Source organism: Lissotriton vulgaris, chromosome 10 (genome assembly GCF_964263255.1).
Source record: "Lissotriton vulgaris chromosome 10, aLisVul1.2, whole genome shotgun sequence".
Classification (NCBI taxonomy): domain Eukaryota; kingdom Metazoa; phylum Chordata; class Amphibia; order Caudata; family Salamandridae; genus Lissotriton; species Lissotriton vulgaris.
This window is the reverse complement of record NC_141698.1, coordinates 715,903,524-715,930,748: the sequence shown is the minus strand read 5'-3', so window position 1 is coordinate 715,930,748 and position 27,225 is coordinate 715,903,524. Positions and strand designations below refer to the sequence as shown.

The 27,225-nt window shown below is 45.5% G+C and overlaps 1 protein-coding gene across 1 annotated transcript in view; it reads right to left on the bottom strand.

Annotated features, from left to right (window-relative positions):
- The window catches only part of KIF5B (kinesin family member 5B), an 862,770-nt gene that overhangs the window by 464,067 nt on the left and 371,478 nt on the right, over positions 1–27,225 (bottom strand). Inside the window, exons 12-13 of the mRNA XM_086941550.1 lie at positions 12,523–12,710; positions 9,235–9,303 (exon numbers count right to left, since the gene is read on the bottom strand). Coding sequence (XP_086797676.1) covers positions 9,235–9,303; positions 12,523–12,710 — 257 coding nt within the window. The remainder of the gene's footprint in view (positions 1–9,234; positions 9,304–12,522; positions 12,711–27,225) is intronic.

The following is a 27,225-nucleotide window of genomic DNA, read 5'->3' as shown; positions in this document are numbered from 1 at the left end:
GGGGATGGGATGTGTTTTGTGTTTTTTCTTTGTCTCTATGGCCCTCTTTTCTTTTCTTCTTTCTTCTGTTCTTTTTCTGTTACACCTCTTTGTTTCCTTTGGGGTCGGGGTTCAGTCTTATCAAGGGGTTTATTGCATCGTAACATTATGTGACATAGCGGTTGGCCCTTGCTCTCTGAGGACGGTGAAATAGCTTTCTGATACATGCCTTCCTCTATTGCGCCTCCTTCCGGGGGCTCCTTGAATGATAATGGCTATCCTGGTCTGCTATTAGCTACTACCCTTTTTGTAGACTGATAACTTGTATTCCACAAAATCATAAAATTAAACCTTAGTTCTATCCTTATGTTATGGTTTTACGCTTTATACAAAAATACTGTGTTCAGGGATGGCTTCAACGGCGTTCTGTCCTATTGGTTATTTTATATTCTTCTCCTATATGTCATAGCGGCCGGCCCCTAGGGGTTGTAGGCAGACGCTGTGTACTGTGCTAGTAATAAATAAAGGTTTTAAAAAAAAAATAAATAAAAAAAAAAAAAATTCCAAGAGCAATCTCTCCTCTAGTATTTAAAATTGATGAGGTAGAGCTTGCTTTGGCACAAGCATCGTCTTTAAAGGTAGCAGGACCAGATGGGGTTCCTATTGATATATTTTTTTAAAACAAACCCTTCTGGGTCCCCTTACTCACAGCAGTGTTCAACGCCATTAGTATAACACGCTCTCTCACGTCTTGGAAAAAATCTATAATTGTACCAATATTTTAAAAAGGGGATGTCTCACACCCTGCAAATTATTGACCAATTGCACTAATTGATAGTACGGCTAAGGTAATGGGCCGCTTAATACTAAACAGAATGCAAGATTGGGCAGCCGAAAAGGGAATCCTTGCAGAGGTACAATAAGGGTTTAGGAAGGGCAGAGGAACTGTGGACAAATATTTGAACCTGGCCCTTTTAGCAGCAAAATAGACACAGGCCAAGCCAGAAAACTTCTATATGGCGTTCATAGATCTTTCATCCGCTTTCGACTGTGTTAACCACAATAAGCTGTGGCACTTTATGGAGTTAATGGGAGTGAACACCCCAAAAATCAGTGTTATCAGATAATTATATCAAGGAACCACTGAGAAGGTCCGCCATGGAAAGCAGGGAGAATGCACTAGACCCTTTAACATCACAAATGGTGTAATACAGGGTTGTGTACTCGCGCCCTTCCTGTTCTCGCTTTACACTAATAAATTAAATGAGATTCTAGTTGACAAGATTACAGACATCCCAAACGCAAGCTCAAGTCCATTTCCCTTCTTGTTGTATGCAGATGATGCAGTTCTGTCGGCAAGAACGCCCGTATTCTCACAAAAATGTATCAGTAACTACGTATATTTTTGGAGGAATTTAAATTTACATGTCAACAAAACAAAGTATTTTATTATGTCTGTTGGAAAAAGAAACAAAAAAATTAAATTATGTTATTGAGAACAGGAACATTTATCATTTTTCATCTCTGGGCATTGTTTTTGATAATAAGTTACATTGGAAAATGATGGTGCCATCCAGGGCCACACATATGAATAAACGCATAGCTGCAATTTTCAGGTTTGCCACGAATATGGGTAATAAACCAATTCGCAAGACGGTCAAAATCTATTTGGCAAAACCAATTTCTGTGGCAACGTATGGGGCAGCGATCTGGGGTATACCCAATGTGGATAGCCTCCAAAAAATAGAGGATGGGTTTGCTAAGAGGTTATGGTCTGTCCCAAAGGCTTGTACAAATGTTAATTTCCATAAAGAACTGACCTTTATGATCACCCTGCTCATTGTAAAACCCTTTCCTAAGGCGAGGCAAAAACATTTTTTTTTTTTAGAGAAATATGCACAAGATAGATAAAATAGAAACATTGAAAAAGCTACAGTATTTGCATATAATAATATCCGCCTATGTTGCATGGTCCACCTTCATATCTTACGCTCCTCGATACATCCTGGCAAGTTTTCGCCTAATTACATAACAAAAATGCTTGGCCATCCTGCCAATGTGTCTCCGTTGAACCAATTGAAATGGTGCCCCTGTGATACAACCTCAAAACAAACCGATTGTACATATTTTATTTTTCTGTCAATTTTACGTAAAGGAGAGAAAAAGATGTATTATCCCTTTTCTAAAGAAATTCTGCTTGCATAGTTATATTACTGCATTGTCTGTTATGTTACAGCTAGAGACACCTTACGTTTGCTCTGTGACGGCCTCGCTTTTATGTGTAGCTTTAACACCTTCGATGCTCATGACGAGCTCAGCTCGTCATGAGGCACAGTGGAGCTGTGCTGATGAGGAGCTGAGCTCGTCATGAACAATGGGAGTCATGAAATATCAGCACAGGAAAAAAATCTCCCTATCAGCCAAGGTGTTAAAAACTCGAAGTTTAGCCAACATGTGATTAATTTGAAGTCTGTGTGTAATAAGTCGAGAAAAAGTAACCTCAGAATTTTGTAATATATATGAATTTTAGATGTTTTTACGGAAAAGCTATGTACGTTTATTATACTAACGTTTTGCATTTTTTCCTAAATGCGAAATAAAGGTTGAAATGATGGATTGAAACTAGATTTATGGGGGTTACATGTAGGTAAAGGTCAGGACCAATGGGTCCCTTCTTTGGGGTGGGTACACGCCTATTATGCCGCCCTCCAGTGGAAGGGGGCATAGGCATTTCTCTGATTGGGCAGGTCCCCCACCATCTGCAAGATGGCAGAGACTTAGAATTGTGCTTCACCTCGCCTCCCCCACCTGAGGAGTGGGGTTGGCAAAGGTGGGCCAACCTCCCTTCCTCACTTGGATTTCACGCATCCAAAATGGTGGTCAGAACCGGTGGGGGCCAGTTGCTGGAAGCAGTAAATGGCTGGGGTAGCTTTCCCTATTCTAAAAAGAATAGCTCTTCCTAAATTACGGATTGAGGTATTCTCTTGTCCTTGTAATGGAATATGTGAGGAAAGGCCCTTTTTGAAGGGCCAACCCCACTTCTTGCTAAATTTAGTTCTGTTTTACTGACTGTAAACATTGGGGCGTCGATGTCCAGCGCCCAGTGTATGTACTCTGACTCCCAAAGTATATATGCAATTGGCTAATACCCGATTGTCATATTTAAATTACCTACAAGTCCCTTGAATATAGTACTCTGTGTACCCAATGCCTGCAAGTTAAATCTCACTAGTGGACTGCAGAACCTACTGTGCCACCACTAAAGTGACAAATGAATACATGACTCTAGACATGCCACTGCACCCTAGCTCTGCAGTTTTTAAACTGCAAATATAACCTGGCAACATAAACCTTTTGCCAGGCCTAAACCTGCCATTGTAATACTTATATGTCACCCCAAAGGTAGGATTTCCAGGACCATAGGGCAGGGTGCATGGTATTTAAAAATTAGGATATTTGTATTTAAGTTTTTCATGTCCTGACAGTGAAAAATCTTTAAAGTCGGTTTTAACTTTGTCAAGGGTGGGTCTCATGTAGAAAAGCACTGGGTTACATAATAACACTATCCTGTATAACTTCCGTTTGAGAATAGCTAAAACCATGGTTCATGGATTCAACTAATAGTAATTTAAAATCCAAAATGATTATAGAGCTGGATTTGAAATAGCTATTTTGAAACTGCAGCTTTTAGTAAGTTGGCACTTTTATACTAAAGCATCTAGTAGCCCTTTCGGACAATCCCCATCTGCCGCCTAGCAGCCTGCTGAGAGGTGAGAAATGCTCTCAAGAAAGGGGAAAAGGGCCTCGGCAAGGAGGAGGTCCGACTCCACTTCCTCCCGACAAGTTTGCCTGGGGGATGTGTCCACCAACTGTACAAGCTTCAAAAGAGCAGCCCCTGTCACAGACAGAAGTAACTTACACTGAGGCATGCCCCTGCCATTGTTTAAGTAGTTAGAGTGGCACCAATGCCAGTGGAGCGAAACCCTGTTCCAGACACAGTTTTTCAGGGGATCTTACTCATTTCCATAGACACACCACAGGAGTGTGCCCATAGCTCTGGTCCAGGAAAGTAAGATTCTGATATCTTGGATCTGGGCAGAGAAATGTACTGTGTGGTAGTTTGGCGCCAACCCCCTAGGAATTAGTCAGAGTGAACCGCACCCACAAGCTAGAGCAAGGCACCCCTGGCTACCTTCCTCATAGCACTGCTAGACCTGTGGAAAACAGAAGGATTGCACCGCCTGGACATTTTGTTGTGTTTTCAACTCGTTAAACTGTTTCAGTACTGCTAAATGCTTTGCACTTGTTTTTTTGAGGTACGCCTGACATCTCTGTGCCATGGCTATCTATGAAGAAGCAAAGGTTTAAATTAAAGTAACCTAACTGAAACTGATACAGAATAGTGAAATTATTACTTGGAGTGGTCTCATAACCACCCCAACAAACAATTCACTTTCTCACAAACTCTTTGAATTTTCTGGATTGCCGATAACTTTTCTTCAAAGGGAAGGACAACCCAAAGGCTCAGCAGTAACCCTACTCTGGCCTTCAGTCCTGTATAGAAATGTCAGCCTTCTCCCCAAAGAGACGATAGACGTCAAAGGGAATGTCCAAGAGTTTGGTCCTGACCTCCAAGGAGAAGTAGATATAGTGCAAACAAGCATGATGTGAACGCTACTCCAATACAAATGATTCTGTCTCCTGCATCAGGTATTGCCAGCCTAGTCTACACCAAAGAACCGAACAGAAGCAAAGCCTGTTCCTCAACGCTCTCAAGAGTAGGATGAGAACATACAAATGGAAGGTCTAATGGTGTCAGTCTCTGCTCCCTGGAAACAGCTTAAAAAACTGATGTAGTGGAAGAAGGTTTGTCCCACTCTTCTCATAAACAAAGTATCAAAGCATCATTAAATGGCATAACAAGGCTTAATCTGGATTTGCTTGAGAGAATTTTAGTAAACAGTGCAAAAAAAGCGAGGCTGGTTAGGGAGCAAGGAGAGCTCCTGTCCCTCTGGTTCAACTGATACTGACCAATTGGGTCTAGAAGATTATACTGTTGGGAAAGTATCCAGATCATTTACATTATGTGACTCCATCAGCACACCTTACTATCTGCACATCAGGCAATAAATTAGCACTATCATCCTCATTGTACTTATGAGGGAATTAATGAAATTTCAAGGAATTAGAACGGGAGCCAGATACATCATAAAATAAGAAAAAGTTATCCGTCCTTTGAGAATTCATAAATTTGTGGAATCAGAGACTACCGTATATACTTTGCAGCCTTCCCACCTTCGTTTTTGATGAGGAATTCTATCATTAACATTGGACCTGACTTTGGAGGAACAGCTCTGATGCCAACATCGATACAGTGGTAGCTAGTGTCAATATAGTAAAGACCAACATAGGATTTGGCATGGAAGCTAGCGGCTCTGCTTGTCCGAAAGTCAAGTCAAATCTGGTATGGCAGTGGGGCCAATGCTGCATGTGCCGCTACAAGAGTTGGAAGTTACTGTAGGGGTCACAGTGTCCAGAGAGAGACACATTGCATTCTACAAAAAAACTGACAACTTGGTAAAAGCATCAATTTGTAGGCACAAAGAGGATGACACTTAGCTCAGGATTTTACAGCAAAGTGGACACCGGTTCCGACGAAGAATGTAGGAATGTGTGAGCTCCTTAAACTGTATGTGTTTCTCTTATTTTCCGAATGGGAAGAGACAGAAGAGCGTTCACTCGTACAAAACCAGTGAAATTCAGCAGTTCTAATTAGCTGTGCTAAATGTAACTTTTGCCCCACAATGCGCTGCAATTTATTTATTCATGTGAAAGTTTTATAAAGCGAGGACAAGACCCTTGCGGGTATCAGAGCGCTTTACAGTGGATGAGTTTAGTTATATCATACATTAACAGAGATGCAAGACCATAATACATAGCATTATAAGAGAAAACAAAAATTAAATCAACATGATGCAGAACAGGAGCGGCCTGATGAGTAACAGTAGTATAATAAGGATAAGAAAGTCAGGTATATGGGAAATAATTAAGTAAACAAACAGCAAAGCAGTAAGGTGCAGAGCAAGGGCAAACTGACGAAGCATGGTAATGGAAACCTGGGACTATGTTTAGGTGAATTTAGCCATAAGGATGCCTTTTACTTCCAACCCGAAGGATGTGGTGGAGGGTTTAAATCCTGTTTCCGGTGGAAGGGCATTCCATATCCTGGGTGCAATTCCTGAGAAGGATCGTTTATACGTTTTTTTCTTGTTGAACTTTTGTCGCTTCAAAAGGAGGTTTTCCGCACTTCTTGTGGATCTAGTCCCACCGGATATTGTAAGTTTTTGTGTGAGATAGCTGGGAGCGTTGTGATGTAAGGCCTTGTTTGTCATGCACTCACATATTATGTTAAGGAATTTCTAAGGGCTTTTTTTAATTCCATTTCCTAACTAGAACATCCTTGTGAACTTTGTTTTTTTCTGTAAAAAAACAAATATACATTTTCACTGAAGCCTTATGTGATGATTCCAGACAAAAAAACAGAAAGGGAAGATACATTTGCCCCAGAGAAATGCTGGCACTATGAGAAGCATAACAGCGTAGGACCGCAGGTAATCCATTTGTGCGTTTTTAAAAAAAATGCAGACACCTTTTATCGTGGCCTGTAATTTAGCAGACATAGTAAATCTATATCCATTCCCCTGCAGGACACTGTTTATAATACGAAGTTGGCGAGTGTAAAGACTTCACGCTTTGTCACGCAAGGTAAATAATATTCACTTGCCCTTGCTTGCATTTGTTTGTAAAGCAAAAACTGGTCTAAAACATAGTTTCTGTTGTTTTCTGTAGCACCTGTCCATATTACCCCAGCAAGCGAGACCGACGCCACATTGCTTAGGCTCGCAGGTAATTCATCGAACATTATTATTGCATAGACATGCAAGCTTGTAAACTTGGAGTTTTTTATATATACTTTATTGTTCATAAATAGGGAGGACACCATTGATAGAAACAGCATTCTTGATACCAGCAGGTGAGCATGTACATAGTTTTCAACATGTCATACATATGGCTCTTGTACCAAAACCAATGAAACAAGATCCTAAACTCAAATTAATCTGTATTTGTTTCAGATTGATCTAAAAACAAGTAGCAGGTAAAGTCAATAACTCTCCTTTAAATGTAGTAAACTCATCAACTTAAGGCTGTAGTACAAAATAAAATATTTCCCTTTTTCTTATAGATTACAGTATAATATCAGAAATTAGCTTCATGAAAAACATTAGTTTTCCCTCAAAGATTGAGGTAAGATCCAAAAATAGTTCAAGTAAAAGAATCGTGTCAAACAGAGGTGGCAACTGTGAACGCCATAAGCACCAAGAGTAATATGTTTTCCCTTTTTCTTTTCAACAGACCCCCGACGAAGGGGCTTTTTAGCCCCGAAATGCATTGGGTTTATGTATTGAATATGATTTAATTATTTTCTGATTTTGCTTATTTTGATTTCTCTGTAATTATATTATGAAAATGTAAAGGTTGATTTCGATTGCAAAATGAACTGAATATAAATGGTTTAAATATATTGAAATACTAAAAAGGAGTAATTGTTCATTGCAAGTAGTGCGCTTTGGAGTCCTGGCAGCCATTAGGGGCCAGGCCACATTCAAATAGGCACTATGAGAAGGCCTGCAGATGTGGCGTTGAGGCAAAAAGAGAGCACTCTGAAATTTCAAGGGTAGTATAGATTACAAACATGGGTCACAAATTGTTTGCCTTGCGCTGTCTGGTATGTGACAATAGGGATCCTTTTAATCAATAGCCAATCTCAATGGAAGGTGAGGAAAGATCTGATTAAAAACTAACATCTTTATTTAGACCCTCTTGATCCATTTGCTTTCATTTTAGAAACCAATGATAGGCATATATTTTGAACCTCTTATTTTAACTAAGAAATAGCAGGAATAGGTGGCCTTCTTCCTTTAGCATTAGTTTCTCTGACGTTGACACTTTAAGCAATAGCCAGTTTCTGAGTAAAGGTTTAAACACCCTTGGTGTTATGCTCTTTAGGAAAAAGTGTAATCTCAATCAATATAACTTTATTCGATCTTAAACATTAAGATCATAAAAGTGCAAAAATGTACATTGTTCACATGTTAAAATTATGGTACATCACCATCAAATTTCGATAAAAACACAAAACAGAACACAAGTGGGATCTAATTTTGTATTAATCTTTACACTATCAATCATCCAGCTTTGCCATACTGTGAAATGACCTGTCAATCTTTAGTGCTGAAAAATTGTGTCTTCTGTGCTTGAGAGGACTGAAGCACAAATTCATCTCAATTATCATTCATTGGATACTATTGTCGGCAGGGGACCAAAGGGAAAGACTCGCAAAACAACAATTATATATGGAATTGTGAGAAAAGCCATATGTAGCCATGCTGAATTTCTCCGAGACTTTCCCTGTGTCAACGCAGGAACCATCCACTTCTTTCTTCAAGGGTGGAGCGCCACAATGTTTTGCACTAACTCTCAGAAAGCACAAGGTAAACTCTTAAAAAGAGATGAAGTGCAAGTAGCTCTCACAATAGGCACTATGGAATGGCACACTATGGTATGGCACACTTTCCAGCACAAGTCTAGCCACTGGCTCTCCTTAGTAATTGGCTTAGTAAGGAGAAAGAAAGTGTGGCATGTGAGGTAGAAGCTAAACTAAGAACAGCAACATAAGAGATGATAGCTTTGAGAGAATAATAACTCTGCTATATCAGATGTGGTAGAAAGGTTGACCATGGACAAGAAAGGATAGAGGTATGAGTTTTGGAAAGAGCCAAAGTAATTTGTGGGCATGAAATTAAAGCACTGTGCTGCAGTAAAAGCAGCAAAGGCCCCCTTAAAATGGGATGAATAAAAAGGAGTGATATGCACACGTTCAAGATAAACAATGGGTTTTAACATTTTAAGGATCAGAGGAAGGAGAGAATTGTACACTTGCTGGATTTCGTTTAAAGATACACGGTGGATTTCCAAAGAAAAGGAAAAAAATCAATTCTTTTAACAGGGGTGGAAAGCTCACCCAAAGTGAGTAGGAAGAAGCAGACAGCAGACTGAGGAAAGAAAGCACAAGGTTGATACTGAGATATCTGAGCAAATAATCTGCAGGAAAAGGAAGGCAGCAAATAATGAGCGAGCCAATGAATGGGTCCTGTATGAATGTGAGGTCTCCTTGTAACATGTAGACTAACTTACCTCCTCCTGATCCAACATTTGCTGCTTGAGCTTTTCTACCAACTGGCTTTGCTGATTAATTTCTTCATCCTAATGGAAGAAACGGTTATTTCATGAAGGAATTCAACATGAAAAGTATACATAAGAAACATTTCTTAAATAAAGTATGTAAAACACGCAATGAAAAAGTGAAAAATAATACATCAAAACTATTTTATTACAATAAGCTTGTTACAATACCACCCCAATTCCTCGCCATTCTTAACTCTTTCTCCTAGCGAAGTCATGTAAAATACAATCCGGGTAAAAGAAAGCTTGAAGGTGTCTTATAGTGGTGTCTTTCCGGATTGGCCTGTCCCTTTTACTCCTTCACAGTATGCCTCTTACACTTAATTAATCCACTTCCCACTAATTCCTGTATCAACCCCTCTCCAAGGTGACAGTCGGTCCTGCTCTAGGAAGTCCTTTAAATCACTGATTCTGACCTAGCTAGAGAGCTAAGACTTCCCACTGGGCTTCCCCCTGCTCCAACAGTATTATACCTACCTGAATTCATGCAAAGATTACAGAGTTGTTCCTTCCATGGGTCTTGCTAGAATTTAACAAGAGGAAAAGAGTCTTGGTAATTACCAGGAAAGGGCAGATTTTGGTGTGGTAAGCACCAGAATCCACATGTAATTTTCCAAACAATGGGAGTATAAAAAAATGTCACTTGTCGAATTTCGGCCATCTTCATGTCAGATGTTATCAGTGCACTCTGTTAGGGTGGACCTAACAGAATTACAATATAATTGATTGTTGCTTTTGGAACATGAGCCTTCCAGTGGATTGCATGCTCGCATACATAGGTTGACTCCCAACACACCTGTCACGCTTGGCAATTTTTGGAAGCTGCTTTTTCAAGTTGGTTGCAGAGACTACAAGTGGGTGTGCTACCGACTTATGAACTGACTTTTTATTTCTGTGGAAAGCTGTACCTTGCAGTTTGTTGCCCTTCCATCTCTCCTCGATGGAGCGCAGACACTTCTTCAAAGGTATTACATCTTTGAGCCATGCCATCCCCTGGAAGAGAAGTGGTTGTTGCCCTGAAGGTGCTCAATAGATCCAAGGCCCCATGGGATGATGGGCTCATGATGGAATTTTATCACAGCTACTCTACTCTCCTAAAGGACAAATTGCTTGAGGTATTCAGGGAAGCAAAGGAAAAGGGTCTTCTTCCACCAATCATACATGAAGTAATTGTGTGCCTAATGCTTAAGCCGGGGGTGACTCATCGAACCCCCTCATCTTACAGGGCCATCCCCATGCTTAACACAGATCTCAAAATCAGGCTACAGAGGGTAATTTGTGAATTGGTGCATGAAGACCAGTGAGGATTCATGCCGCCCGTAGCACCACTTATAATCTACGGAGGTTGGCCCTTGTGTTACATAGCGCCTTGAAGGGGGAGATGGCATTGGACTCCCTTGACCGTGAAAAGTAGCTCCATACAGTGGAGTGGGGATATATAATGTTGGTATTACGTCGTATGGGGTTTGGCCACATTTTTTGCACATGGATCCACCTTTTATACACGGAGCCCTCTATTCGAATACAGGTGGGGGATGAACTCTGACTTGTGAAAGGTGGGTAGAGGTACTCGTCAAGGTTGCCCCTTTCCCCCCTCCTGTTTACGCTGGCAATCAAGCCTCTCACGCTGCTGCTGCGTGGTGAGAAGGGGCCATGCAGGTATGTCCACACATGTAGTATGAACAAGTTCTTGACTTTAATGATCATGGCTCGTCCGTTTTCTCAATGTCCCTCTGACTACACTCTTTTTGGACTAACAATTCTAAAGCTCAGGGTTGTCTGTTATATCCTAGGAAGTATTGTTTGTGCTCATCTTGTTACATTATTGTACTAGCTAAATATGATATTCTCTGCTACCTCCTTTGCCATTTTTCCTGTACTATGTCTTTCCTTCCAAAATGTGATGCGCTCAGATACCCTTCGGGGTCATGTTTGTGCTATGCAAAACCTTATAATAAATAGTGCAACCTGCCTTAGGGCTGTAAGGCCTGCTGTAGGGTGACTAATCTATACTGCATGTTGTGTCTGTAGGCATGGCAGTGTTTTCACTTTGTCTGCACCAGGACATGCAACCTGCAATGGCAGTCTGCATGAGTTAGGTCAGGGGTGCCTTAGGGAGGCACAAAAACATACTGCAGCCCATGGCGATCCTCTTTAGTAGCCCGCCCTAGGCACCTGGGGTACCATTTACTAGGGATTTACAGGGGTGCTAAAGGTGTTGCCAATTGGGGGAACAATTGTACAGTTTTAGGGAAAATGACCTAGCAATGGGTATTTGATTAGTAGGAACCTTGTGCACTTTCTAACAAAAGTGCATCAAATACCAGGCAAAAATTGTGGGACCGTGTTAAAAAGGGGCACTTTCCTACAGCAAGGGAGCAGGAACGGGAGCTTCTTTTTGACTTTGACCGGCCATTTCAGAGAGTCTTCACCCTCACTGTTCCAGACAGTATTGGGATTCATCAAGGCACAGTCACTGCAGGACTTGGAGTAGTGTTACGACCCCAGGCAAACCTGATGGGAAATCAGTCACATGCATTTCCTTGCAACAGTTTAAACCCGTTAGTCTTGGGATGTTACATTTGTCCTTGCACATTGGATATTTAAACAATTTGTGGAAGGTAAGAGTTTTGTGAAAAGACCAGAGGGAGCTCTGGCTTTGTGTCTGGTGGAGTTAAAAGAAAGGAAAGGACAGAAGGGCACATAAGTGGTGCCTACAGGCGGTTCTGCAGTGTTGGTGCATAGCCACGCAATGCCACCTACTAGCACACAGAGGTACAGCTGAAAAGTTTCTCGATCCAGTCCGACCCCTGGGGATTGTTCAAAAAGTGAGGAAGTATGCCCACCTGGGGAATGTTCAAAAGGTGAAGTAGTGTGCATTTTAAAATAATGTCCAGCTGTAGTACTGTTTGAATAAGATCAGACTTCAAAACCAGCAAGGTTCTGCATTTTCAGTAATTTAATGAACACAAAGGACAAATGGAAATTCTCTAAAGGCAAGGAACAATTACAAAACACACAAAAACTATCTTCTGTCAACACTAAAAATGTATACATGAGGAATGGAGCCTTAGATTTGTACATTATGCTATGGTTCAGTGAGCGCACATGCTCACAACTCCAAAGCGGCGACCATCTTAAGTCACAATCAACCACAACTGATATCCAACAAAGAACATTCAAGAGAAAAATAGATTTTACAAGACAGAATTTTTAGAGAGAAAAAAAATTTAACCATACCTTGTCATCAAGTTGTTTATACAACTTAGAAACTTCTTCCTCACACTTTCTTCTCTCTGCATCAGTAAAATTAACTCCAATTGTTGTGGTTGCTGCTGGTTTGTCATTGATAACCATGTTATCGACAACAAGGGCTTCTAGATTGGCTTTTTCTTTATCAAATTGTTCTTCAACTGGCACAGATTCACCTAAAAATACCACATAATATGCAATTTAATATAAACTAAAGAAAAACAAACAGACGTTATTTGGGTCTGATATGAACACCCTACCTTTAATTAAAATAAAATACAAATATCAGGATGTTGTCAAATCAATTATCTAAGAGTAAAGCAGCACTACAGTCTACTGTGAAAAAGAACATTTGTGAAGGATGCTTCCAGGTTAATGACAATAAGACTGCTTCTCAAAGCTCTCCATTTGCCCAAACATTTAATCTAAAATGCCTTTGAACGAAAATATTACTTACCCTGTAAGCATCTGTTCAATAGCATGTAGTGCTGTGGATTCAAATGTTCTGTACACTTCGTATCTAGTGTTGAGCTCGAACATGACAATCTTTCTTCAAATAAGTTTTGAGTCGCTGCAACTGCTGCAGCTCCTCGCTTGGAGAAAATCTCCTGCCGTTACCGGAGAGGGGGACAGTGTCTGAACTGATAGTCATCCCACTCCGCCATATCCTCATCATCATCTCGCGGTCTGGAGGAATTTCATCCTCGTCGTCTGCATACCCAGTCGTGTGTAACCGAACTGAAGTTTGTATTTGAGGAGCAGAAGTTGGCAGAGGCGACAGAGGAGCCGAAGCAGGTACTGCAACAGGCTTCAGAACAGAAGGAACTGCAGGTACCTGTGGAGATGGCGGGAAACGCCTATTATAGTCGTCCAACATATGCTGGAGATTGGAAATGAGCGACACAGGCAAAGTCGCAGTAGGAACTTGAACAGGCGTTTCTTCCTGTTGGGAATATTGGTCCTCATCATCGTTACTATAATCCTGGCACTTGATGGCTAAATCAGATGGACTACGTGTCGCTCTAAAGGACTTGTGTACATCTTCCTTCGAGTCCTGGTCCGAGGTCTGGTCAATAGGCACTTTGCGGCGCTGGTGAAGTGGGTCGACAGTGGCAGATCCAGTGGACGACAGTGGCGGCAGAGAGGCAAACGCAGAAGAAGTCGTCGACGAAGCTGACGACAACGGAGTTGATTGAACCAAACTGAATTTTCGTCGACAGAGACTAAGATGACTTCTTCGTCGACGGAGCGATCGTCGGCGGAATACTTGTCGATGAGGCAGTCGACGAAGCTGATTTCTTAGCACTTTTCGTCAAAGATGATTTGGTCGTCGACGGAGTTTTCTTCGTCGACGACGAAGCAATCGGAATGATGGCACAGTATTGAAACTGAGGGTTTCGTCGGCGACGATGACAGACTAAACAGCCGTCGATGATCCTGAAGCAGACGTCATCGTCACCGTCGTCGTCGACTAGTCGGAGACGGCAGATCTAGTCGTGGGGACGACTGTCGACGGTCCCGTCGATGATGAAACATGTTTTCTCACAGAAACATGAGAAGAAGATGCAGCAGACGCCTGAGAACCAGGTCTCGTGGGCGTGGAAGTAGTAGGAAGAGGTGAAGACACTGCAGGGGCCATAGAAAGACAATTTCTTCTTTTTAATGAATGGAGAGGGCAACTCCTGCACACTACTACGTTTTGAAGCTGCTTGGGAACGACCAGAAATGAGATTTTCAGCATAAGAAAGTACATTATCCTTAAGTCTCAGAAGCCACAGCAGGAGACGGCCTTCCCTGTCCTTTAGAGTCTTTGTAGAAAAAGTTCTACAGAACTTACATTTACCCACATCCTGGTCGGGGTAAAGACAGTAAATACACTTACTGTGTGGATCTTCTGAATAAAGGCGTAGCTTTCCACAAGAAGAGCAAGGTCTAAAAAGAGAATTCTTACTTGAAGACATGCTGAAAACACAGGAAAACTTGAAGTAGAGAAAACTGAGCAGAGCTCAGGGAGACTCCCTTTCACACGACGTGCGGTAGAAAATCTGAGGTACTGAGCTCTGAGGAGAAGGTTCTGGAGGGCTGCTGGCGCCTGATTGGCTACAGTTTGGACCAACAGAATGACAGGAATAGACTACAAGTGTTTTTTCTCTCTCCATGTATTCCTATGTGGAATTATGTCTAGGCATTTACTGCCTCTTTTCTAATGTGTATTTCATGTGTTATGTTTTTACATATACATATGAGTATGTTATTGCTATTTTATTTACTGTGGGACTCCCACTCAGACGACGAGGAATATTCAAGCATGTGAATCTATGAAAGACACCTTAATACTGGAGTACGCCACCCGCAACGCAAGGGGGTTTCCATCACTTGTGGAACGTTTTTCATGATGTTCTGTTAGGGTAATCCACATTATTGCGGTGTATGCAACAGTGTATTAATGAAAAGTCCACATAAAAACAAACACAGCTGGGACTGATGTTGCTTGAGGGGTGGGAAACACAGTCCTCGCATAAAAGGGGGGCCTGCACAGCAAGACTCGAGAAAAATGTAAAAATGCCGAGCGATGGAGGAAACTGGTGATGGAATCTGTTTAAGTGCCAGGAGCAGGAAAGCGTTGCAGAGGGAAGGGAAAACAAGCAACAGAGTGGGAGGGGCGTCTATAATGATAAAAGATTAAGCGTGGCAGCCAGGGACAGGGGGCAACAACAAACGGAGCGGGAGCTGCAGCTGCAACAATGAAATAAAAAATGAAGCGCAGCAGACAGCAACAAAGTAGGTTTTACGTGAAGCCTTTATGGCACGCATCATGTGCACAGAACAGTCTGAGGCAGTGCTAAACTATCGTTGAGGGACGGATGAGAGACGGGGAAGGGGCATCAAGCAATGGAGTAGTGGAGTGGCCACAATAATAAACCCGTTAAAAGGAAAATCCTGTGCACTCGACGGTCCGAGGCAGTGCTAAAGTAACGTGGAGGGAGGGACGAGGAGGGGAGAGGGCAGCAAGCAACGGAGCGGGTGGTGCGGCCACAATAATTAACACGTTGAAAGTAAAACATTAGTTCATCAGACAAACCATAAATAAACAAACTAGTAAGACGACATGTAACAAGGAAACTGCCATGGAAGGAAATCAAACAGCAAAAGGAGGAACAAAGACAACAAAGGGATCATAGAAAAGCAAAATTGTACAAAGAGCACTACAAGGAACCATGTAACAAGCACGCGAGTGGTGCGTGCGTGCGTGCGCGCGTGCATGCCCATGCTGAGAGAGGAAAGCCAGATGGCGCCCTGCTCGTAACTGTGCGCGTAACCGCATGCTCTAGGACACACAAAAAGCTGCGGTCGGCTTTTAAAGCCCACTCACTAAATGGCTTGCCAGAGCAGCGCATGCGTTGACTCAGGTAAGATCTAAACAAGCCTTTACAATGCAACGGTTTCGCCTTTGCAAAAGTTAGAGCTATTGGCATTGTAAATGACAACATTTTTATTTATGTGTTGGTTTTGAAAACAGATAAATAAATGGCATTGTCATTTACATTGCCAATAGCTTAATCTCTCGCAAATGTGAGACCTATTGTACCCTACTGGACGAGCTCAGTAGACAGCAATTACTACCACACACACGCAGCCAGCCACACACACCCTGAGCCACACACACACACACACACACACACCCAGAGCCAAACACACACACACACCCAGAGCCACACACACACACACACCCAGAGCCACACACACACACACACACCCAGAGCCACACACACACACACACACCCAGAGCCACACACACACACACCGAGAGTCACACACACACACACACACACACACACACACACACACACACCCAGATCCACACACCCCCAGAGCCCCAAACACACACACCCCCAGAGCCCCCCACACACACCCAGAGAACCCAACACACACACACCCAGCCCCCCCCCCACACACACACACACCCCAGAGCCCCACACACACACAGAGCCACACACACACACACACACACCCCCAGTGCCACACACCCACCCAGTGCCACACACACTCACCCAGAGCCACACCCACCCACCCAGAGCCACACACACACACACCCAGAGCCACACACACACACACCCAGAGCCACACACACACACACCCAGGAGAGCAAGCACAGCGAGGAGGCAGGGAAGCAAGCACAGCGAGGGGGCAGTGAAGCAAGCACAGCGAGGGGGCAGGGAAGCAAGCACAGCCAGGGAAGCAAGCCCAGCCAGGGGGGCAGGGAAGCAAGCACAGCCAGGGGGCAGGGAAGCAAGCACAGCCAGGGGGCAGGGAAGCAAGCCAGGGGGCAGGGAAGCAAGCACAGGCAGGTTGCAGGGAAGCAAGCACAGGCAGGTTGCAGGGAAGCAAGCACAGGCAGGTTGCAGGGAAGCAAGCACAGGCAGGTTGCAGGGAAGCAAGCACAGCCAGGGGCAGGGGAACCAGGGGGCGGGGGCAAGCAGAGGCAGGGGGCAGGGAAGCAAGCACGGGCCTGGGAAGCAAGCACAGCCAGGGAAGCAAGCACAGCCAGGGGAGCAAGCACAGCCAGGGGGCATGGAAGCAAGCACACTAGTCACTAGTAGGTTTCAAAAGAGATCCTGGGCTGCACAATTTTGAGATCAAGTATTTGTTCAACAGCTGGCCGGAGATCCCTACTGGAATACTGGGAGAGGTCATGAACCCTCTGCCTGCTCAGAAATGCAGATAAGGAGCAAGATTAAACTTTCAAGTAGGATGAAACAGAAAGCATGATGATCAACGCATAACCAGTGCTGCTGCCACAGCCAGAGTTAAAAAAAACAAAGAATGTCGCTACGACGCTTGGACAGAAAACTGACACCTACTGCAAGTCTGCAACTTTGGATCAACTGGCCTGCAGTGATGCGTGATGCAGTATCCAGGCAACCTGGTGGCCCACTGGCCATTTACACGGCTTTCTGCAGAGCACCCTGTGTGTAGGACATGAAGCAGGGATTTTCCCTTCCCCGGTAATTAGTCGCTGATAATCTAAAAGAACTAAAAATGTCCCTTCACCCCTGCTAGCTAATTTCTTCTTCATGCAACTGCAGGTTACAGCGGCTCGCAAAAGTGAAAGGCTCAGAGTATCACCGAGATAATCTGGCTACATGATTACCATCATGTAAACTATATATTCTACACAGGAACTGGATCTTAAGAGGACCACTAATGTTAAATCACCAAGGTTCCTTAGCAAGAAAGCTAGATCGTTAACTTGATTTATACCAGAACCAAGTGATAGACTGAACCCTAAATGAAACCATGCAGCCTGAGATTCAGAGTGGAAGGTTTTGGCTAGGAAAGGATTTTCACCTCAATGTTGTTGCACTCCAATGGTTGATCAAATTATTCCTCTAAAGGAGGGTTGGAGGTAAATTAGTTATGCAAGCAGTAACGTTTAGCTACATAGTCTGGGACAGAGATAGAAACTGAAATCATATATTTCGGATGTACTCACTACACCTAACCTCAGCCCAATCAGCCAAAATGATTGGATCTTCAGCAAATTTTCATAAAGCATTGGGAACCAAAGGACGCAAAATACAAAGGAATATGCGTGTTTCACACAGACCGAATAACCTATAAAGGAATGGGCTGGTAATGCTCCAACACCGTGTTCCGGGCAAGCTCACCATGCAAGGTACTAAGATTGCAAACCTACACAACTAAAATCACTATACTACACACAATCAACCAACCCTTGCGACACACTGAAAGCAAGGTACTCTCGATTATGGGGACTGCGACTTATGTTTCCCAGTCTTAACATCACCGTTCTAACATACTGAATACCTCCTGTGGACTTGATCGACTGTTCAATTTACTGGAAGGGGTAAAAAAAAAATATATATATTTGGCAGACAGGAGGGCACAGCTTTTTTTCAGCAGTGTACTTTATTTCGCCCAACCGCTAGCATTCAGCAAAATACAGCTAGTGAATAGTTGCGAACAAAGGGAAAACGTACCCAGAATAGCTTATACTGGTGCCAAAAGTAAATACTAGTCTATTAATAAGGCCATGCCGACGCTAGAACAAGTCATGTCCGTACACACCATGACAATGAGTAATCACATTAAGAACGAAAGGGCCGCTCTATCAATGTGAAGCCGAATTTTAAGAATTCTAGTGCATGCAAATCAAAAGGTAGAAAAAAGCTGCCAGACACAGCAACACTTAAGTCTATCGATTATATTCAGGCGTTAAAGAAAAGATACTTGGTCACGGCGATATTAATATTCCCGATTGGTGATCCATAAAGGAAGAGCTTTTCAGCAGAAAAAAAGGCACACAATACATTTAAGAATTTTGTTTTTTGGTGCAGTTTATTCAATCAAGCAACACAATTTCGTACACAGCTGGTGCGCACGTCCAACAGACAGTTGTTTTAAAGCAAGATAAAGTGTCTGCTATTATGAGAGAATTATGATAGAAAATCTAATTCTAAACCAATGAGCCCTCCACACACCATTATCGTGTAGTGTTCCAAGGTTCGTCCCTTTCTCGGCAAGTCCTTTGGCACAGGTATGTGCTATAGCAAGTAAACTTCCAAACAGTCATAGATGAAACTCAAACCCATCTCCAACTAGACACCACCACAAACATTGGTTCCATAGTGTAAAGCAACGGTCAAAGGGATGAATCTCCAGCTCTCCTTACTCAAAATAGTCTATACTAAGGGCTGACCTTTTGGTGTAACTGTCAAGAGCCAAGGTCCTATCCAGCCTTAACTTATGTAACACTGAATCGGAGATCCAAAATAAACGTTTTGGCTGGCTACAACGCCTACATAAAGCCCCAATGAGCCTTTACCTGCATAAGAGGGATATGGCCACAACTAGCCATAGTTAAACGCAATCCACTGAGACCATAGTCAAGACTAGCTATAACAATCTTAAAGCCCAATGAGACACCCCCACTCACATACACAAAACTTAGCACACTAGACAAGCCAGAAACCTTCCCGACATCTAGAGATAACCCCGTTGCCCATTATATGCAACAATGAATAGTTTGTTTTGACGGGGGAATACTCACATTTGTAGAAAAATAATATTGAAACACGAAAAACTGGAATTATAGGGAAGGGTTGGAGAAAAGAAAACAATCATTTGCAATGCAATAGGTCTTGCATTAGGAAATTTTGAGCTATTGGTATTGTAAATGACAATTTTTTTATTTCTGTGTTGGTTTTGAAAATAGCTAAATTAATAGCTTTGTCATTTACAATGCCAATAGTTATAACTTTCGCAAATGTGACACCTATAGCATTTGTAATGCAATTAGTGTTGTATTTACGTGACTTAGATGTATTACTATTACGAATAACAATGGCTTTTAATTTTTTTAAATAATTAATACTTAAATAAAAGTTATTGTAATTTATAATAGCAATAGCTTAAACTTTTGTAAATAACTTTTGTGAAGATTGTGTTAAGTGTATTTTATTGTGACGAAAATCCAAGAACAGAAGTTAAATATTAACATCTTTTTGTGGCATTTGTAATAAAGTTTGAGACATTGAGAGAACATATTTGAACCAGTTGTTGTTGAATGGTTGCACAGATTGATGCTGTGGTGCCCCTGAGTGGTGGTGCCGAATGAGTGCGATAGATAGATGTGATAGATAGTGGAGAAGTGTGGCTCAGTGGTTAGAGGCGGCATACCCGGAAGCTGGGATCGACCATGGACCAGGGTTCGATTCCCCGCCTCAGCGGGTCTCGGGCTCAAAAATTCCACGGCCTCGATAATTCTCGCTCCGGTGCCTACTCGACTCACGGGGTCTCACTCTGCAACTCTGGGCAATAGCTTGCTTAATCTCCACTATGGCCCCTCGCGGCGGGATGCCTGGCTCTCACCCTGTGGACACCCTGCCGGGGCCTCTCACAGGGGAATACCAGGACGGGTTCCCTAAGCAAGCGCCAGGATGCCCTTTGGGTGACAGGTTGCGCTATATAAGTATACCTACATTTACATTTACATAGATAGAGTGAGGGCGATAAATAGATAGAAAGTGCCTATAAATAAACCAATCAAAACCATAAACACCTAATAAACAAAAATGCCTGATTATTGAAAAGGAATAGACCAAGATATTAGATTTGTGCAAATACAATAAACAGAAGCAAGACAGTGAAGGGGCAGGAGAGAGAGACAGAAATAGAGGAAGAGTGGAGAGGCCAAGACAGTGAAGGGGCAGGAGAGAGTGAGACGGAAACTGAGGAAGAGTGGAGAGGCCAAGACAGTGACGGGGCAGGAGAGCGTGAGACAGAAATAGAGAAAGAGTGGCGAGCCCAAGACAGTGAAGGGGCAGGAGAGAGTGAGATGGAAATAGAGGAAGAGTGGAGAGGCCAAGACAGTGAAGGGGCGGGAGAGAGTGAGAAGGAAACTGAGGAAGAGTGGAGAGGCCAAGACAGTGAAAGGGCAGGAGAGAGAGACGGAAACTGAGGAAGAGTGGAGAGGCCAAGACAGTGAAGGGGCAGGAGAGAGTGAGACAGAAATAGAGGATGAGTGGAGAGGCCGGGACAGTGAAGGGGTAGAAGAGAGTGAAACGGAAACTGAGGAAGAGTGGAGAGGCCAAGACAGTGAAGGGGCAGGAGAGAGTGAGACAGAAATAGAGAAAGAGTGGAGAGGCCAAGACGGTGAAGGGGCAGGAGAGAGTAAAACGGAAACTGAGGAAGATTGTAGAGGCCAAGACAGTGAAGGGGCAGGAGAGAGTGAAACGGAAACAGAGGATGAGTGGAAAGGCCAAGACAGTGAAGGGGCAGGAGAGAATGAGACAGAAATAGAGGAAAAGTGGAGAGGCCAAGACAATGAAGGGGCAGGAAAGAGTGAGACAGAAATAGAGGAAAAGTGGAGAGGCCAGGACAGTGAAGGGGCAGGAGAGAGTGAAACGGAAACTGAGGAAGAGTGGAGAGGCCAAGAGAGTGAAGGGGCAGGAGAGAGTGAGACAGAAATAGAAGAAGAGTGGAGAGGCCAAGACAGTGAAGGGGCAGGAGAGAGTGAGACAGAAATGTAGGAAGAGTGGAGAGGCCAAGACAGTGAAGGGGCGGGAGAGAGTGAGGCGGAAACTGAGGAAGAGTGGAGAGGCCAAGAGAGCGAAGGAGCAGGAGAGAGTGAGACAGAAATAGAGGAAGAGTGGAGAGGCAAAGACAGTGAAAGGGCAGGAGAGAGTGAGACGGAAACTGAGGAAGAGTGGAGAGGCCTAGACAGTGAAGGAGCAGGAGAGTGAGACGGAAACTGAGGAAGAGTGGAGAGGCCAAGACAGTGAAGGGACAGGAGAGAGTGGGAGAAATAGAGGAAGAGTGGAGAGGCCAAGGCAGTGAAGGGGCAGGAGAGCGTGAGACAAATAGAGGAAGAGTGAAGAGGCCAAGACAGTGAAGGGGCAGAAGAGAGTGAGACAGAAATAGAGGAAGAGTGGAGAGGCCAAGACAGTGAAGGGGCAGGAGAGAGTGAGACAGAAATAGAGGAAGAGTGGAGAGGCCAAGACAGTGAAAGGGCAGGAGAGAGTGAGACGGAAACTGAGGAAGAGTGGAGAGGCCAAGACAGTGATGGGGCAGGAGAGAGTGAGACAGAAATAGAGGAAGAGTGGAGAGGCCAAGACAGTGAAGGGACAGGAGAGAGTGGGAGAAATAGAGGAAGAGTGGAGAGGCCAAGGCAGTGAAGGGGCAGGAGAGCGTGAGACAGAAATAGAGGAAGAGTGAAGAGGCCAAGACAGTGAAGGGGCAGAAGAGAGTGAGACAAATAGAGGAAGAGTGGAGAGGCCAAGACAGTGAAGGGGCAGGAGAGAGTGAGACAGAAATATAGGAAGAGTGGAGAGAGAGGGGAGAGTGGTTTGAGAGGAGAGAGTGGGGATAGTGAGGAGAGGGGAGATTGAAGTGAGAGGGAGGTGAGAGAGGGAGGGGAGAGTGGTGAGAGGGGAGAGTGGGGAGAGTGAGGAGAGGGGAGAGGGGAGAAAGGGGAGAGGAGGGGAGAGGAGGAGAGAGGAGGGGAGAGGAGGAGAGAGGAGGGGAGAGGAGGAGAGAGGAGGGGAGAGTGGAGAGACTGAGGGGAGGGGAGAGTCAGGAGATAGAGGAGAGGAGATTTTATAGTATTGTTAGAAAGGAAGTGAAACTAAATAAGGGGAGGGATGCAAGAGGAGGATGATATGGGACTGACCAAGAGCGTGAGCGAGAGAGAGAGAAATATATTCTAGGATAGCTGAGTGGACTAAAGCGATTACATTTTCCCGAGACATTTTCCTGGGACTTGTAGACTAAAACTAGCGTCACATCTTTCTGACGCCAAAGAATCGAGAACCATTGAGTCGGGTAACACAGACACCTGTTTGGCGCGCCTGGAGATGAGTGGGAGTCTACAATGCGCTGTATCAAAGGTCGCTATCAGCTGTCCAAGAGTCAGAGACTTTTTAAAACGAGTGTTAGGCACAGGGCTGGGATGAGTGAAGAATAAAAATAAAAAATAACAAGCATTACAATCATTTCACTGAAGTGCCCCCTTGGGTCTAAGCTGTGGAAAAAAGTCAGCAAACGTAGCATCTAACTGAAGAGAGGAGGCAGGAAATTGAGTAAAGAATGGAGCTGGTGGTTCATGTCTGCCAAGGCTTTACATGTTTCAGTCTCCAATTATGTAATTCTGAATAGGAGTTCTGCTGCAGATCTAGAAAGAGAAGCTAAGAAGGGGTGGGTCTTCTTTCAATTAAGGCAAAAGGCACTCTGCTAAACCCAGGGCCGGTTACGGCATTAACATACAAAATGCGTTATTTTGATGTGGCAGAGGAAATTTCCATGCTTTCTACTTTTTATTAAGCATTTGACATCTGATATTTTCATATTGTTTTAGCTATGTGTGTTATTTGCTGTTAAAAGGTTTCAAAGGACAATTGTCCCAAAACCCGTATTTTATTACCTCCCTAATCGATTTCGATAGCCCAAAGGTCAAGTCTACACCAGCGTCTGCAAGATCACAATAAAGGTCTGCATTTTTGAGATTTTGGTGACTAAAGGTGGTCTGATACACTATGCACCCTCTGCTGTGCCCCGGAAGTAGTTGAGATGCTGTTAGACGGCAGAAATCACCGCGTCTGAAAGACAGCTTGTGGGACCTCGACTGTTGAGGTCAAACTGACGGCCATAAAAGAAAATGGGCAAACCGGCTCGGTTTATCCGCCCCTCACGTACCAGTGCCCCACACCTCCAGTGCATACGAGACCCGCCAGGCGTGACTGCAAAAAAAAAAAAAAAAAAAAAAAAAAAGAAGAGGTCTCCAGCTGCCCGAGGAAGAGAGGCTGAAAGGGCAGTTTCACTCTGCGTGCCCCAGCTGGCCATTCTGCACTGAGTACACATGTTGTGGCCTTCAGAAAATCGCTCTGCAAATAACGCCCAGTGTTTGTTTTTTTGCCCAAAAGCCTTTGCCACAGACGTAGAGGGGGTAGGGGTGCTAGAGAGAGGGAGATTGTCCTTCAAGCTCTTAACCTGCCCCTGGCATATAAAAACAATCAGGATGCAAATTAAATTGGCTGGTACTGTTAGGTCCTGAGTACCTGCACTTCTTTAATTTGATAGTGAAAGCACCTCCACTTCTCAGCACTGCTGCAATACTTTGTGTTAGACGGACCGGGAGGGTCGGCCGAGATTACGGGGAGAGGTCTCCAGGGAGAGCCGTCTCCAACGACTGTACAGACAAGTAACTTCCCCCCCACAGACGGACACCACACAAGGTTGAAGGTTAACGAGACTTTATATGCACTTCTTAGGTTACGATAGTATGATACAAGGAGGTCTGGACTCCGGGGTCCCCTCGGTTCTGATCTCTTTGAGGAAAAGGGTAGCGGGACAGTCTTAATTACCAATGAAGTCGAAATAGCTCACAATCCTCGAGCTCGGCGTGCTTAGATGGTCGGGCCGTGGAGGAGCCAAGCAGGTCCCGGAGTAGATGAAGGGCGACGGTCCGCGGCGGAGCCTGCTGGTCCCGGTGAAAGATGACGGTTACAACGGTCCGCGGCCACGCCAGCAGATCCGGACGACGATGAAGGATGAAGGTTACGACGACTGTGGCAGCGCCAACAGGCAGGACGATGGTGCACAGGACAGAGCTACGGCAGCGCCAGAAGTCCGTCCAGGATGAGTTCCTCTTTACGTCTCTCGACTCCAAGATACAACTGCCTTCCTGCTCTGGAGCTGCCCCAGTTATAGGGCTGACGTGCTTTGATGTCCGGACCCTCGCACTTGGAGGTCGGGGGGTCCGGGATGAGGGAGTCCAGACACCCAGCAGGGGGGTGGAGCCAGCGCCCGGGGAGGCGATGGGCGAGCGGCACTTGGCGGGGGAGAGCCATCGGCACCTCTTTCTCCCATTGACTTGCCAAGTAGCCCGCTCACCTCCTGGGTGGAGGGTGGTGCCGGAATGTCTGAGGCCGGGCTAGGCCCAGGGTTGAGGTCGATCAGGGGCCAGGCGGCCTCGTGGCGGAGTGTCCAAGATGGCGGCCCGGGCTGGGCGCATGGGCCGGCAGTGGATCGGACCCACGAGGTTACCATGTTCGAGGGCAGGGGTCCCTGAGGGGACGTAGGACGTGCAATGGTGGTGTGTGGTGCTTGTGTGACTGGGCTCGGGCCTGGTCGAGCTGGGGGAGAGCGGCCCGTCATGTGGCCTGTCCAACATGCGTCCCCCCCAGCTGAAGGCGGGGAGAGTTACCCATCCTCTTGGGGACTCTCTTCGTCGAGGCGGAAGAACCGGGACAGGCCATCCGCGTTGGCGTGGTCGGACCCAGGCCGGTGTTCGACCGTGAAGTCCATACCTTGCAAGGAGATGGACCAGCGTAGCAATTTTGGGTTCTCCCCCCGCATGTGCATCAACCACTGCAGGGGTCGGTGGTCAGTCTGCACCCGAAAGTGGGTGCCAAAGAGGTAGGGCCGGAGCTTCTTGAGGGCCCATACCACAGCGAAGGCTTCCCTCTCTATGGTGCTCCAGCGTTGTTCCCGTGGTAGGAGTCTCCGGCTGATGAAGGCCACCGGTTGATCAAGGCCTTCGGTGTTCACTTGGGACAGGACCGCCCCAATGCCCTGGTCGGAGGCGTCTGTTTGGACGACGAACTCCCGGCTGTAGTCTGGGGCCTGGAGCACAGGAGCGGAACACATGGCGGCCTTTAATTGTTCGAATGCCGCTTGACACTCTGGGGTCCAGTTCACCTTCTTGGGCTGATTTTTTGACGTGAGTTCGGTGAGGGGCCCCACGATGGTACCATAGTCTTTCACGAACCTTCGGTAGTAGCCCGTGAGGCCCAGGAAGGCTCGCACCTCAGTTTGAGTGATCGGGGGTTGCCAGTTCTGGATGGCGGCAATTTTCAGCTGTAGAGGGGCCACTAGGCCGCTTCCCACCTGGTGTCCGAGGTAGATCACTGACCCTTGTCCAATTTGGCATTTGCTAGCCTTGATCGTAAGGCCAGCTCGCTGAAGGGCTTGCAGCACTGCCTGGAGGTGGTGGAGGTGCTCGGTCCACTGGTGGCTGTACACAGCGATGTCGTCCAGGTAGGCGGAGCTGAACTCTTCGAGCCCCGCCAGGACCTGGTTGACGAGCCGTTGGAAAGTCGCTGGGGCATTCTTCATGCCGAAGGGCATGACCGTAAAATGATAGTGGCCATCGGGGGTGGAGAAGGCAGAACGTTCTTGTGCTCGGGGTGTGAGGCCGATCTGCCAATACCCTGCCGTCAGGTCGAAGATGCTGAGGTAGCGGGCAGCGCCCATTCGGTCGACCAGTTCGTCTGCCCGGGGGATGGGGTGTGCGTCCGTTCTGGTGACCTCGTTCAGGCCCCGGTAGTCGACACAGAACCGGAGTTCCGGTGTGGTTCCGGGGGCGGCTGCTTTGGGGACCAGCACGACCGGGCTGGCCCATGGACTGTCTGAGGGCTCGATGACCCCGAGTGTGAGCATCTTAGCCACTTCCGCCTGGATGCAGGCCCGTACCCGATCAGGTACGCGGTAGGCCCGGTGGCGGATAGGAGGGCTGTCTCCGGTGTCCACATCGTGCACGCACCAGGAAGTGACACCTGGGGTGAGGGAGAACAGACTGGCGAACCGTGATAGGAGGGCTTGGCACTCTTGGCGTTGTTCTCTGGTGAGGGTCTCCGAGAGTCGGACCCCATCCACGGAACCGTCTTGCTCCTGGGTCCGCAATAGGTCCGGGAGAGGCTCGGAGTCGTCTTCAACCCCATTGTCTGTGGCCATCAGTAGGCTGAGTTCGGTTCGGGCAAAGTGGGGCTTCAGTCTGTTGGTGTGGAGGACTCGGAGTGGATTCCGGGAGGACTCCATATCGATCAGATAGGTGGCAGGACCTTTGCGCTCGATTACCTTGAAGGGTCCCGTCCATTTGTCTTGGAGAGCGCACGGCTCTGTGGGGGACATTACCCAGACCTGTTGCCCCGGCTCGAATTCGATGGATGAGGCGTTCTGGTCATACCAATTTTTCATGTCCTCTTGACTGGCCTCTAGGTTGGCTTTTGCTAGGTCTCGGAACCGCCGGAACTGGTTGCGGAGGGTGAGGAGGTACCGGAAGACATCTGGAGGGTTCTTTGCCGGAGGCATCTCCCAGCCTTCTTTGATCAGGCTGAGCGGCCCCCGCACTGGGTGCCCATAGAGTAGTTCGAAGGGGCTGAAGCCTAAGGA